Source organism: Notolabrus celidotus, chromosome 17 (assembly GCF_009762535.1).
Source record: "Notolabrus celidotus isolate fNotCel1 chromosome 17, fNotCel1.pri, whole genome shotgun sequence".
NCBI lineage: Eukaryota > Metazoa > Chordata > Actinopteri > Labriformes > Labridae > Notolabrus > Notolabrus celidotus.
In genome coordinates this window covers 31,319,676-31,331,464 of record NC_048288.1, presented here as the reverse complement: position 1 = coordinate 31,331,464, position 11,789 = coordinate 31,319,676, and the positions used below count along the sequence as shown (strand labels likewise).

The following is an 11,789-nucleotide window of genomic DNA, read 5'->3' as shown; positions in this document are numbered from 1 at the left end:
GAGTACAGGGAGCTGGACATCTCCTTCTTCCCGCCCTCCTTGTATTTGATCTGAGAAACATCAGCATGAAGAGGTTTAGCATGGTTTGAGGATCCTGAAGACCTGAGACCTCAGATACAGAGGGACGGCGTGTTTACCTCGCTGAGCAGCTCTGCGGCTTCTTTAGCGTGCTGCGTCTCCATGGTGAGAGGCATCAGAGAGTACAGACATTTCTCCACCTCCTTCTTACCCGCCTCCTTGTACTTGGTCTGCAGATTCGAAGGGACAAAGATGATCTGGTGTCTCTTACAGAAACTTTTGAAGATGCATTTAATGGTTCTCTCTGTCTTTAAAGAATGAACGTGTTAAAACCCGCCGTGTACCTCACTCTGCAGCTCAGACAGCTGCTTGGCCAGCTGTGTCTCTGTGGTCTCCGGGAGCTGATGGTACAAAGTGCTCTGAGTCTTCTGCTTCAGGCCTTCTTTATACTTCACCTGCAGGAGACAGAAGAGAATCACATGATGTGTTTGTGCAATCCTTGCAAAAAGACTGCTCCTCCGTCGTGTTCTGCAGCAGTGATATTTCTAAAACGCACGGGAGCGAGGAGAGTGCACGCCTTTATTTGGCACCTCGTATCTAACTCATGGCAGCAGCTCACACTGGAGGAGATTCAGGAGTTGGCCCTTCCTCCCGGAGGACAGCGCCAACACAGAAATATCCGAGTGTCCTTTAAAGCCGACTCACAGGAAACCGTGTGAAATGTAGAGAGGATTAAATCCATTTCAGAGCAGAGGAACCATCAGCAGCAGATTTAACCACCCGGACGTGTAAAGGTTTGTCCGTATTCCTCGTCTGCCGCCGCCCTGATCATTTGTTTGTGTTGTTGTGGATCTTTATGGATCGGTTTCTATCAGAGGACTTCACTTTGTGTGAGATCAGACTGAGTCCTGTCTGTAAGATGGGACTGGATCTGATCCTGTCTTCATGTTGGGTACCTAAAGTCTCTAAAAGTAGTATGGGAGGTAGAGCCTTCAGTTATCAGGCACCTCTCCTTTGGAATCATCTACCAGTCAGGGTCCGGGAGGCAGACACCCTCTCTACTTTCAAGAGTAGGCTTCAAACTTTCCTTTTTGATAAAGCTTATAGTTAGAGCTGGATCAGGCTTGGACCAGCTTTTAGTTATGCTGCTATAGGCTTAGACTGACACACTGGGATCTTGTCTTTCCCTCTCTCTCCTCTCTCTGCCTGTCTCTCACTTTAACTCTTCCTGTCCCATTAAAGTTACTAACCATAGACCTTTCTGGAGTCCCTGAGCTCCCTTGTCTCGTAGGTTCCTCTGGATCTCTGCTGTAGATTCCTTTTTTGGGTCTGTTATTCATCCTTTCTTTCTTTCTTTCTTTCTTTTATTCCTTTTTCCTCTCCTTCCTTTCTTTCTTTCTCTCTTTGTTCTTTTCATGTTTCTTCATCCTTTCTGTCTCCTTTTCTTATCCCCTCCTTTCCTTCTATCCTTTCCTTCCCCATTTATTCTCCTCTTTTTCTTTCTTCTGGTCTCCCTCTCTTCTCTCTTTTCTTAGACCTTTCTGGAGTCCCTGAGCTCCCTTGTCTCGTAGGTTCCTCTGGATCTCTGCTGCTGTGGACGTGGTCCAGACTCCAGCTGCTACAACTACTACTATCCGTCTCCCCACTATCATCTCTCTCTCTCTCTCTTCATCTCCCTCTATCCTTCTCTCCAACACGGTCTCAGCAGATGTGTGTCTAACATGAGTCTGGTCCTGCTGGAGGTTTCTGCCTGTTAAAGGAAGTTTGTCCTTGCCACTGTAACTTGCTAAATGCTGCAAAGTGCTCTGCTCATGGTGGATTAAGATGAGATCAGACTGAGTCCAGTCTGGAGCAGCAAAGAACACAGAAACAGTAGGTCTGGGTACCTCGCTCTGCAGGTTTGACGTCTCTTTGGCGTGCTGGGTGTCGATGGTCTCAGGCATAACGGAGTACAGGTTGATGCTCATCTCCTTCTTACCCTCCTCTTTGTACTTCACCTGCAACACAAAGCGAGGGGCTGATTTCTGTATCAAACTGAGGTTGCTGTAAATGTGCAGTGGTATTTTCTCCCCCGTCAGTACCTCGCTGAGAAGCTCGGAGACCTCCTTAGCGTGGGCGGTCTCTAAAGTCTCGGGCAGCAGGTGGAACAGACTGGAGGAACCACCTTTCTTCAGAGCCGCCTTGTACTTGAGCTGAGCACGATGAAGAGCACAGAAAGCATGGATAACTGTTCAGCTCTGGGGAAATGTGTGGGTGTGTTGTGCTGCAGGTAGAGGCGTGGTCTCACCTCACTCTGCAGCTCAGAAGCCTCTTTGGCGTGCAGCGTCTGCAGAGTCTCCGGCAGAGTGGAGTACAGAGAGCTGGACACGTCTTTCTTTCCTCTTTTGTACTTCATCTGAAATCATTCAGTGGATAAGATATTTGTTTTATTGAGACGCAGAAGAAAACTGAAGGAAATTTAACCAATGATTAACATATTCATTAACTTAATATTTGTGGAAAGTCCTTCAGAACACCTGCAGCCCCCGCCTCATGGTTTGGTGAGGTTTTGGGCTTTAAAGCCCCAAAAATCCATTTCCTGTTTATGGCGAGACATGTGCATTTGATGCACCGCCTGAAAGTCTGCCACGCCCACAATTTTAGTCTGAACAGTATACCTTGAACAATTTTCAATCTTCTGTGTCTACTACAGAATGTGCGTGGTTTGGACTTGATTGGAGAAAAGGCCAAGGGCAAGATCTCTTAAATACGGCGCCTTGCGAATCAGGCGAAAAACTGGGAGAAAAAAAAAGATGGCCGACTTCCTGTTGGAATTTCACCATGGCATTAGGAATCTTTTTTGTAGGTCTTGGCCTGATAGATATGGAAAAAATGTCATGCATGTAGGTTGAACCGTGTTAAGGAGGTGTGGTGCTGGAAGGAAGGGGGCGCTATTGAGCCATTTTTATGACTTTTGGCACGGGCCCACCAAAATATCGAAATTTTCGCCAATCCTGATGCATGTGCAACTTTTGGTTAGTTTTGGGGCGTGTTGCAGGATCCAAAAAGGCAATTTACTTGGGTAGGTAGAAAGGAAGGAAGAAAGAAAGAAAGAAAGAAAGGAAGAAAGAGAGAAAGAAAGAAAGAAAGAAAGAAGGAAAGAAATAAAGAAAGAAAGAAAGAAAGAAAGGAAGAAAGAAAGAAAGAAAGAAAGAAAAATCTTTCGGGTTCCAATTGGGCCTTCACCCTTGTTGGTGCTCGGGCCCTAATAAATAGTTGAATGAAGTGCCAAAAACTGCAGTTCTTCACACGACCACTAGAGGCTGGCTCCTAAAGTGAGTCATTCCTCATAGAGCCCCATGTTAAAATGTCTGACTTCACAGCAGAAACAAAGCCTGGTATAGAGACAGTTCTGGTCTCTAAAGATCTTGTTTCTTTGATAAACTTTATTTTTATAACATTTTAAATTTTAAAAAATGTTAAAACAACACGGCGGGGACTAAAAGGAGGATGTCGTGGCGTAAACGTCAGTGGCGGTTGAAATGGAAGTGTTCCTCACCTCGCTCTGCAGCTCAGACACAGATTTGGCAAACTGGGTCTCTGAGGTCTCTGATAGCTGAGAGTACACACTCTGAGGGAGGCTCTTTATGCCGTTCTCCTTGTACCTGGTCTGTTAAAACACAAAACACAAAACATTAAGGGACAGTCGATTTAGTATCTTTGTTTTCAGGATGAAGTGCTGCGGCAAACTTCATTGACTTGGAGGAACGCAGCACAGAGCTGGTGGAGTCATGTGACCGAGGTTTTCCTCCTCCTCTCCTCATCCATGTTGTCTTTCTGGTCCTCTGAAAACCTCTGACCTGTTGACTCCAGGCCTGGCTCCGCTCATCATGACTTTGGTTTGTTGTTGTAGTTAAGTGAAATACGATCTGGTGATAACACAGAGTGTTTTATTCTGAAAATTAACCGGATGTTTTCATTTTGTTTTGGTGAAACCTGACTTCCTGTCCCGCTCCATCTGCTCTGTTGAGATTGATGCGTCGTGCTCCGGCATCCGGCACAAATAGAAGTCTTGTGTATCTGATCCAGAGGACTCCAACCTGCCGGATCAGAGACGCAGCCGGAACGCAACGGAGCGGATCCAGTGGAAGTTAACACATTGAGTAGAATTGAAACCTGACTGAACAACAACAACTGTTTGCTTGTTTCTTCGTCTGAACAGGAATAAAAGGAGCTCACTGTGGGGAAAGTGAGTGAGGAGGTCCAGTCCTCTTGATTTAAAACCTGAATGGAGCGAGTTATCTGCGTGGATTAAGCACGTAAACTCAAAATATTCCAGCGTTCAAATACACGCGAATGATTTATTCTCATCACAAAAGCTGAGAGTTCTTTTCAGCGTCTCTGTAAATCAAATCTGAACTCTCCTCTCTGTTCTGTCTTCGTGGATGTTCCCTGAACGCCTCGCCGTGTGCTCGTACATCAGGACACATTAGTCTGGACTGCATCAGAACAACATGGGAGAAAATGCAAATGAAAGCAGCGACACAGATGACCTCTTTGATCCTTTATGATGCTAATCCCACCTGTGACGACCACACAACACAGCTTCCTGCAGGTTTCATACAACCCAGCTCCCACTGGGGACAAAAGCCTCCAAGTGCTTGTTCAGGGTGGATTAGAGAAGGGGACGGTCGAGATCTGCACTTCTCTGGCCCTCTGAGAAACCCAGGTTAATGTTAGATGCTCCAGTAGTAGACTGAGATACTGTGACTCACCTTCAAGGCCCCCCAACTCAAACTACTGATATAGTAGAAGAACTGTTTATTTATTTTATTTATTTTATTTATTTATTTTATTTATTTTATTCATTTTATTCATTTCATATTTATTTTTTATTTATTTTATATTTATTTTATTTATTTATTTTATTCATTTCATATTTATTTTTTTATTATTTTATATTCATTTTATTTTATTTTATTTTATTTATTATTTTTTTTATGAGTTACTTGTATTTATTTATTTATTTATTTATTTCATTTTATTTATTTTATTTATTTATTTATTTATTTATTTATTTCATTTTATTTATGTATGTGTCCTTTATGTCCTTTCTTTATGCACCTGAGTGTGTGTGTGTGTGTGTGTGTGTGTGTGTGTGTGTGTGTGTGTGTGTGTGTGTGTGTGTGTGTGTGTGTGTGTGTGTGTGTTCTATATTGTATTTATGCACATAGATGTGAAGATATGTGTATGAATGTTTATAAATGAAAGTCTAAAGTTTTTGAAAATCAATAAAAATAATGTTTCAAAAAAAAAAGATCTGCACTGTTCCATCTTGATGCTAACATCATCATCATGGTATGAATATTTAAACGCCGGTACCTGGCTCATCATGTCCGTCATCTCTCTGGCGAAGCTGGTCTCTGTCGTGTCCGGCAGAGTGGAGTACAGAGAGCTGCACATCTCTTTCTTCCCGCCTTCTTTGTACTTAATCTGTAAAAAACAAACTCAAACCAGTCAGATTGAAGCTCCGCAGAGTTTAAAACCTGGGAAGAAGAAGATCTGGAGCCGGTCTGTACCTCACTGAGCAGCTCCCCGGCCTCTTTAGCGTGCTGCGTCTCCAGAGTCTCAGGAAGGAGAGAGTACAGGGAGGTGTTGGCTTCTTTCTTTCCCGCTTCTTTATACTTCGTCTGCAGATAAAACACAACCTTTGTTAAGAAGTGCGCCTTTAAATTCAGAAGCTCTAATTCTACACATTTAAAGGTCTACACCATAGATGTGTAGGAACATGAACATGGACGTGGTCTCAGTGGCGGAAGAATTTGCAGTGTTGGAAATGCTGACATTTAATCGAGGCAGAGAGACGGCGTTGAGGCGGGTCTTTACAGCTGTGGTGCGCCCGCCTGTCATTCAGACTGAAGAGAACACTTCAGCTCTGTAGTCTGCTGATTCAGCATGCTGACTAGGGGTGGGAATTAATAAGATTTTATCAATGTCAATGTCATTGTCGATTCTGCTTATCAATCCAATTCCCTATCAATTCTCCTAACGATTCCTGAGTATTTTTTTGAGGGGAAAAAAGAAGAGGTAGAGGTAGAGGTAGGCGGGAGAGGTAGGGTAGGCAGAGAGAGGTAGAGGTAGAGGTAGGCAGGGAGAGGTAGGCGGGGAGAGGTAGAGGTAGAGGTAGGCAGGGAGAGGTAGGCAGGGAGAGGTAGAGGTAGGTGGGGAGAGGTAGAGGTAGGCGGGGAGAGGTAGAGGTAGGCGGGGAGAGGTAGAGGTAGGCGGGGAGAGGTAGAGGTAGAGGTAGGCAGGAAGAGGTAGGCGGGGAGAGGTAGAGGTAGGCAGGGAGAGGTAGAGGTAGAGGTAGGCAGGTAGAGGTAGGCGGGGAGAGGTAGAGGTAGAGGTAGGCAGGGAGAGGTAGAGGTAGGCGGGGAGAGGTAGAGGTAGGCGGGGAGAGGTAGAGGTAGAGGTAGGCAGGGAGAGGTAGAGGTATAGGTAGGCAGGGAGAGGTAGGCGGGGAGAGGGAGAGGTAGAGGTAGGCGGGGAGAGGTAGAGGTAGAGGTAGGCAGGGAGAGGTAGAGGTAGAGGTAGAGGTAGGCAGGGAGAGGTAGGCGGGGAGAGGTAGAGGTAGAGGTAGGCAGGGAGAGGTAGAGGTAGAGGTAGGCAGGGAGAGGTAGGCGGGGAGAGGGAGAGGTAGGCGGGGAGAGGTAGAGGTAGAGGTAGGCAGGGAGAGGTAGGCGGGGAGAGGTAGAAGTAGAGGTAGGCGGGGAGAGGTAGGAGGGGAGAGGTAGGCGGGGAGAGGTAGGCGGGGAGAGGTAGGAGGGGAGAGGTAGGAGGGGAGAGGTAGGCGGGGAGAGGTAGGAGGGGAGAGGTAGGCGGGGAGAGGTAGGCGGGGAGAGGTAGGAGGGGAGAGGTAGGCGGGGAGAGGTAGGCGGGGAGAGGTAGGAGGGGAGAGGTAGGCGGAGAGGTAGGCGGAGAGGTAGGCGGGGAGAGGTAGGCGGGGAGAGGTAGGCGGGGAGAGGTAGGCGGAGAGGTAGGTGGGAGAGGTAGGAGGGGAGAGGTAAGCGGAGAGAGGTAGGAGGGGAGAGGTAGGCAGGGAGAGGTAGGAGGGTAGAGGTAGGCGGAGAGAGGTAGGAGGGGAGATGTAGGCGGAGAGAGGTAGGAGGGGAGAGGTAGGAGGGGAGAGGTAGGTGGAGAGAGGTAGGAGGGGAGAGGTAGGCAGGGAACATGTTCACATGGAACCCTTCTCCACTTCGACCCGACGCAAACTAAATCTGACTACCATCCCCAGCTTTAATAGAATAGAATAGAATAATAGTAATTTGCAAGAACAGAGCTATAAATTGAAGAGAATTGATTAGTAACAAAAATAGACGCACATTTAGAAAGAAAGTTGAACATTTAAGAGAATAAAGTCAAACATTCAGAAGAATAAAGATGGGATTTCATGAGATTTAAGATCTAGATTGGGGAGAATTTAGTTCTAACTTCACAGGAACAAAGTAAGAGATTTAAAGGATAAAGTCTTAACAGAAAAAAGGAATGATGGTACTGGAAAGAGCTACACATCTGCACAGAAACTGCATGTTGCTGAATGCAATAGAGCGCACTGTAAACTATAGATCCTCTGGTCGCTCTCCAGGAACAGACTGTGTGTCATTTACACGTCAAACTGGTGTTTACAGGCTCTGAATCATTAAATGACTCAAAGAAGAACATGTTGAGTTTCATGGCGCCTCCTGCAAGTTCATCCTTTGAATTTAAAAAAGCTCAAACAAGCAGCATCAGCAGCATCAAGTCTTTTTCAGTCCAATAACATTAATGAAGTGAATTAGATTGCACCGATCACATGAAGTGACTCCATCAGTCCTCCCCTGCCCTCACAGATCAGCCGTGCTGGGTTGAAGTGGAGGGATTTTACATGAAAGCGTGGGATGAGTGGGAAGAGATGCTTCAGAGAGTTGAAGTAGTTCAAACTGCTGCACGAGAGCAGCTCTACAGAATAGAGGATTTTTACATCCCATAATAGAAGTTCATATTTAGCTCAGCCCTCCTCGTGTGGGGCTCGAGCTGCTTCACTTCATGACTGAGTTTGACCTCCTGCTGAGACTGTGGAAACGGGATTTTCTTCTGTCTCTTGAAATGTAAAGAAGAAGTATTTGAAACACCTCCTTCATGCAAACGCAGAAACGTGTCAGCGCTGTTTGTCTACACGCCAGCATCAGGGATTAAAAAGAGACGCATGAAATGTTCTCCTGTTGTCCCTGATTTCATCCGGAACCAGTCTGAATATTCAAACACTGGTTTAAAATAAGACGAGAGCTCTCTTCTTCGTTGGTGTCATCTCACTGCTCCTTTCACCCTGCAGTGCTGCCAATGAGTTTAAACTACAAATCCATCCTCAGCGTTGGGGAGAGGGGGAGAGAAGAGAGACAGGATATGTGGGGATGAGAGAGCCGGGTTTGCATGCAGGCGTTTTTCGACCAGAGGAACTTTACCCCTGAACTATGTGCGTTCCGACCGGTGGACCCAGGGTCTAAATTAAGTTCAAGGGTAGATAATCTCCCTCCTAAAAAGCCCCTGCTAGGGGGGGTAGTACTTTTCAAAGGTCCCGGGACTTTTGGGGGGCGGGGCCTGCAATGCTGAACGTGTCTGATCGGTAGATTAACCTCAGTGTTTTTATTCCTCCCTTCGTCCACAATAACATCACACACATCTGTTTTTCACTTGATTTCTCTTTCTTTCATTAGTTTTTATTTGTTCTATCTTTTTTGTATGTGTGTGTACTTTTCAAAAGAAGAAGCTGTGATTCTCTTGATTTAGCAGCTTGTAACAGTAGTCTTCTCTCAGCCCACCGTGAATGCGTCTCTCCTCCCAGTGTTCCGGTTTTAAAAGTGACCCTGTAAAGTGGAGACCTTCAGCTGAACGTGTCAATGTTTGTGGAGTTTACACAGCTGTTGAAATTTTTTTTGGCAATTTTTTTGGCAATTTTTTTTGTCAAATTTCTTATTTTTTTATTCAATTTTTTTATTTTTTCAAAAAATATTTTTCGAAAAAAAAAAAAAAAAAAAAAATTCAAATTTTTTTCAAATTTTTTTTCAGAATTGTTTTAAAAAAAAATTTCAAATTTTTTTTTTCAAAAAAATAATTCAAAATGTTTTTTTCAAAAAAATAATTCAAAATGTTTTTTTCAAAAAAATAATTCAAAATGTTTTTTTCAAAAAAATAATTCAAAATGTTTTTTTCAAAAAAAAAATTCAAAATGTTTTTTTCAAAAAAAAAATTTAAAATTTTTCCAAAAAACATTCACAGTCATTGTTTTTTTCCATCTGTGAATGGCATTCGTCTTTGTTTTTACTGCCCTCTACTGGTCTGGTGGTGTAGTGTCAAAGGATTTTAAAGCCGTGTTGAAACGTCTTTGCTACTCGCGCTTATCTCCTCTCACGTGTTGATTCAGTGAATCCATCTGTGATGAAATATAGCACCATCTAAAACAGACCAGCTGAGTCTCTTCATGCTAACAGGCTAACTGTTGTGTTGCTCATAATGACACCTGCCTGTCCGTCTGCTTCTATGGTGTCATCTGTGATGAATGGCGTTCCTCTTTGTTTTACTGCCCTCTACTGGTGTTGATTCATTCGTTGCTTTTTCCATGTTTTTAATCGCAGGCACAAAATGTTCACTTTTTTTCATGTTTTTCTGCTTTTTGGAGCACAATTTCAAATTTGAGGAAAATTATTTTTTTCAACAGGCTCCGGGTCAACTTTTTTGTCAACTATTTTTTTTTCTCAAATTTTTTTTCTCAATTTTTTTTTTTTGCCTTTTTTTTTTTCAAATTCTTTTTTTCAAATTTCTTTAAAAAAAAAAGAAAAAAATTGTTAAAATGATTTTTCAATCTTTTTTTTTTTTTCAAATTTTTCCAAAAACCGTTCACAGTCATTGTTTTTTCCATCTGTGATGAAATATAGCACCATCTAAAACAGTGCCAGCTGAGTCTCTTCATGCTAACAGGCTAACTGTTGTGTTGCTCATAGTGATACCTGCCTGTCTGTCTGCTTCTATGGTGTCATCTGTGATTAATGGCATTCGTCATTGGTCTGGTGGTGTAGTTACTTTTACTTTTTATTCCTCCATACGTCACTGGCCTGATTTACACAATCTACCCGGGACTTCAGCCCGCGGTTGAACAATGGGGGCACAGGAACCTTTTAGTTCAGGGGGAAGTAGTTCTGGAGGCTAAAAGACCCGCTCCACCAACTGAGTTAGACCAGCATGAGTGCCATCCTGTAATGCTGTGTACCTCGCTCTGCAGCTCAGACAGCTGTTTGGCCAGCTGTGTCTCTGTGGTCTCTGGGAGCTGATGGTACAAACTGCTCTGGATCCTCTGCTTCAGACCTTCTTTATACTTCACCTGCAGGAGACAGGAACGAATGAATGCACAGGGAGTGAACGCTAACGCTGCTTTACCTTGAAATTCAAACGGAAGCTCTCCACCGTCGTTAGCTTCAAGCTAACTTCATCAGAGAAAAGAACAACGTTGAACAAGCTAAGTACCTCGCTCTGTAGGTTTGACGTCTCTTTGGCGTGCTGGGTGTCGATGGTCTCAGGCATAACGGAGTACAGGTTGATGCTCATCTCCTTCTTACCCTCCTCTTTGTACTTCACCTGCAACGACACAACGATGACTCTGATGAGACTCTGAACAGACAGGTTAGGTCCCAGGTCCCACAAAGAAACCCGAAACCCCCTTCCAGTACTAAATCTCACTGCGTCTTTAGTTTCTACTGTCTGACTCTATACGACGTGATGTTGTTGTACCTCACTGAGCAGCTCAGACACCTCCCTGGCGTGAGCCGTCTCCAAAGTCTCCGGCAGAAGAGAGTACAAACACGAGTTCACGCCCTTCTTCCCGGCCTCCTTGTACCGCGTCTATAAATAAAAACAAGCACTGTCACTTTAAACACGAGCTCACACAAAGAAGAAGGAACTGATGTTAAATATATCTGAGGCTCCGATCTCACCTGGCTCTGCAGCTCAGCAACTCCTTTAGCAAACTGAATCTCTGCGGTCTCTGGGAGCTGAGAGTAGAAGCTCTGAGAGAGGCTCTTCCTGCCCTCTTTGTATTTACTCTGAGGGAGGACAGAAGGAGGAGTGAGCAGCTGACAGACAGGAGAAGATCTGGTGTCAGCAGGACTCTTGCTGTTTGAGTTTTAACAGTGTGCCGTACCTCGCTCTGAATCTCAGTCATCTCTCTGGCAAACTGGATCTCTGTGGTGTCGGGCAGCTGAGAGTACAGAGAGGACGGAGCTCCTTTCACCAGCAGCTTAGGGCGATAGTTCACCTGAGAGAGTGAGAGGACGAGGTGAGACCAGACGAGCACAGACAACACAAGACGAGATTAGACGACATGGGACGCCATGACACAAGATGAGACGACACGAGCCAAGATGAGACGAAACGAGACAAGACGACACAGGACGTGATGAGACAAAGCAACGCAATGAGAAAACCCAAGCAGAGGTGACATGACACGGCATAACACTACACAAAAAGAGACGACATGAATCGAGGCGAGACAAAACGACACAAGAGATGACATGGGACGTAACAAAACAAGATTACACGACATGAGACGAGATGAGATGAGACAACACGACACAAGAAGCCACGAGACAACACGAGAAGAGGCGACACGAGACAACAAGAAATGTGACGAAACTAGACGACATGTCATGAGTAGAGATGAGACGAGGTGAGAAGAGATGACACGACATTAGACGAGGCGAGACGAG

General features: G+C 44.8%; 1 protein-coding gene across 1 annotated transcript in view; it reads right to left on the bottom strand.

The window, feature by feature from the left end:
- LOC117829356 (nebulette-like) overlaps positions 1-11,789 on the bottom strand; it is a 28,846-nt gene that overhangs the window by 513 nt on the left and 16,544 nt on the right. Inside the window, exons 10-23 of the mRNA XM_034706989.1 lie at positions 11,225-11,338; positions 11,019-11,126; positions 10,816-10,926; positions 10,552-10,662; positions 10,298-10,408; positions 5,577-5,687; positions 5,380-5,490; positions 3,557-3,667; positions 2,306-2,413; positions 2,100-2,210; positions 1,905-2,015; positions 363-473; positions 138-248; positions 7-50 (exon numbers count right to left, since the gene is read on the bottom strand). Of these exons, the coding sequence (XP_034562880.1) occupies positions 7-50; positions 138-248; positions 363-473; positions 1,905-2,015; positions 2,100-2,210; positions 2,306-2,413; positions 3,557-3,667; positions 5,380-5,490; positions 5,577-5,687; positions 10,298-10,408; positions 10,552-10,662; positions 10,816-10,926; positions 11,019-11,126; positions 11,225-11,338 (1,484 nt within the window). The remainder of the gene's footprint in view (positions 1-6; positions 51-137; positions 249-362; positions 474-1,904; positions 2,016-2,099; positions 2,211-2,305; positions 2,414-3,556; positions 3,668-5,379; positions 5,491-5,576; positions 5,688-10,297; positions 10,409-10,551; positions 10,663-10,815; positions 10,927-11,018; positions 11,127-11,224; positions 11,339-11,789) is intronic.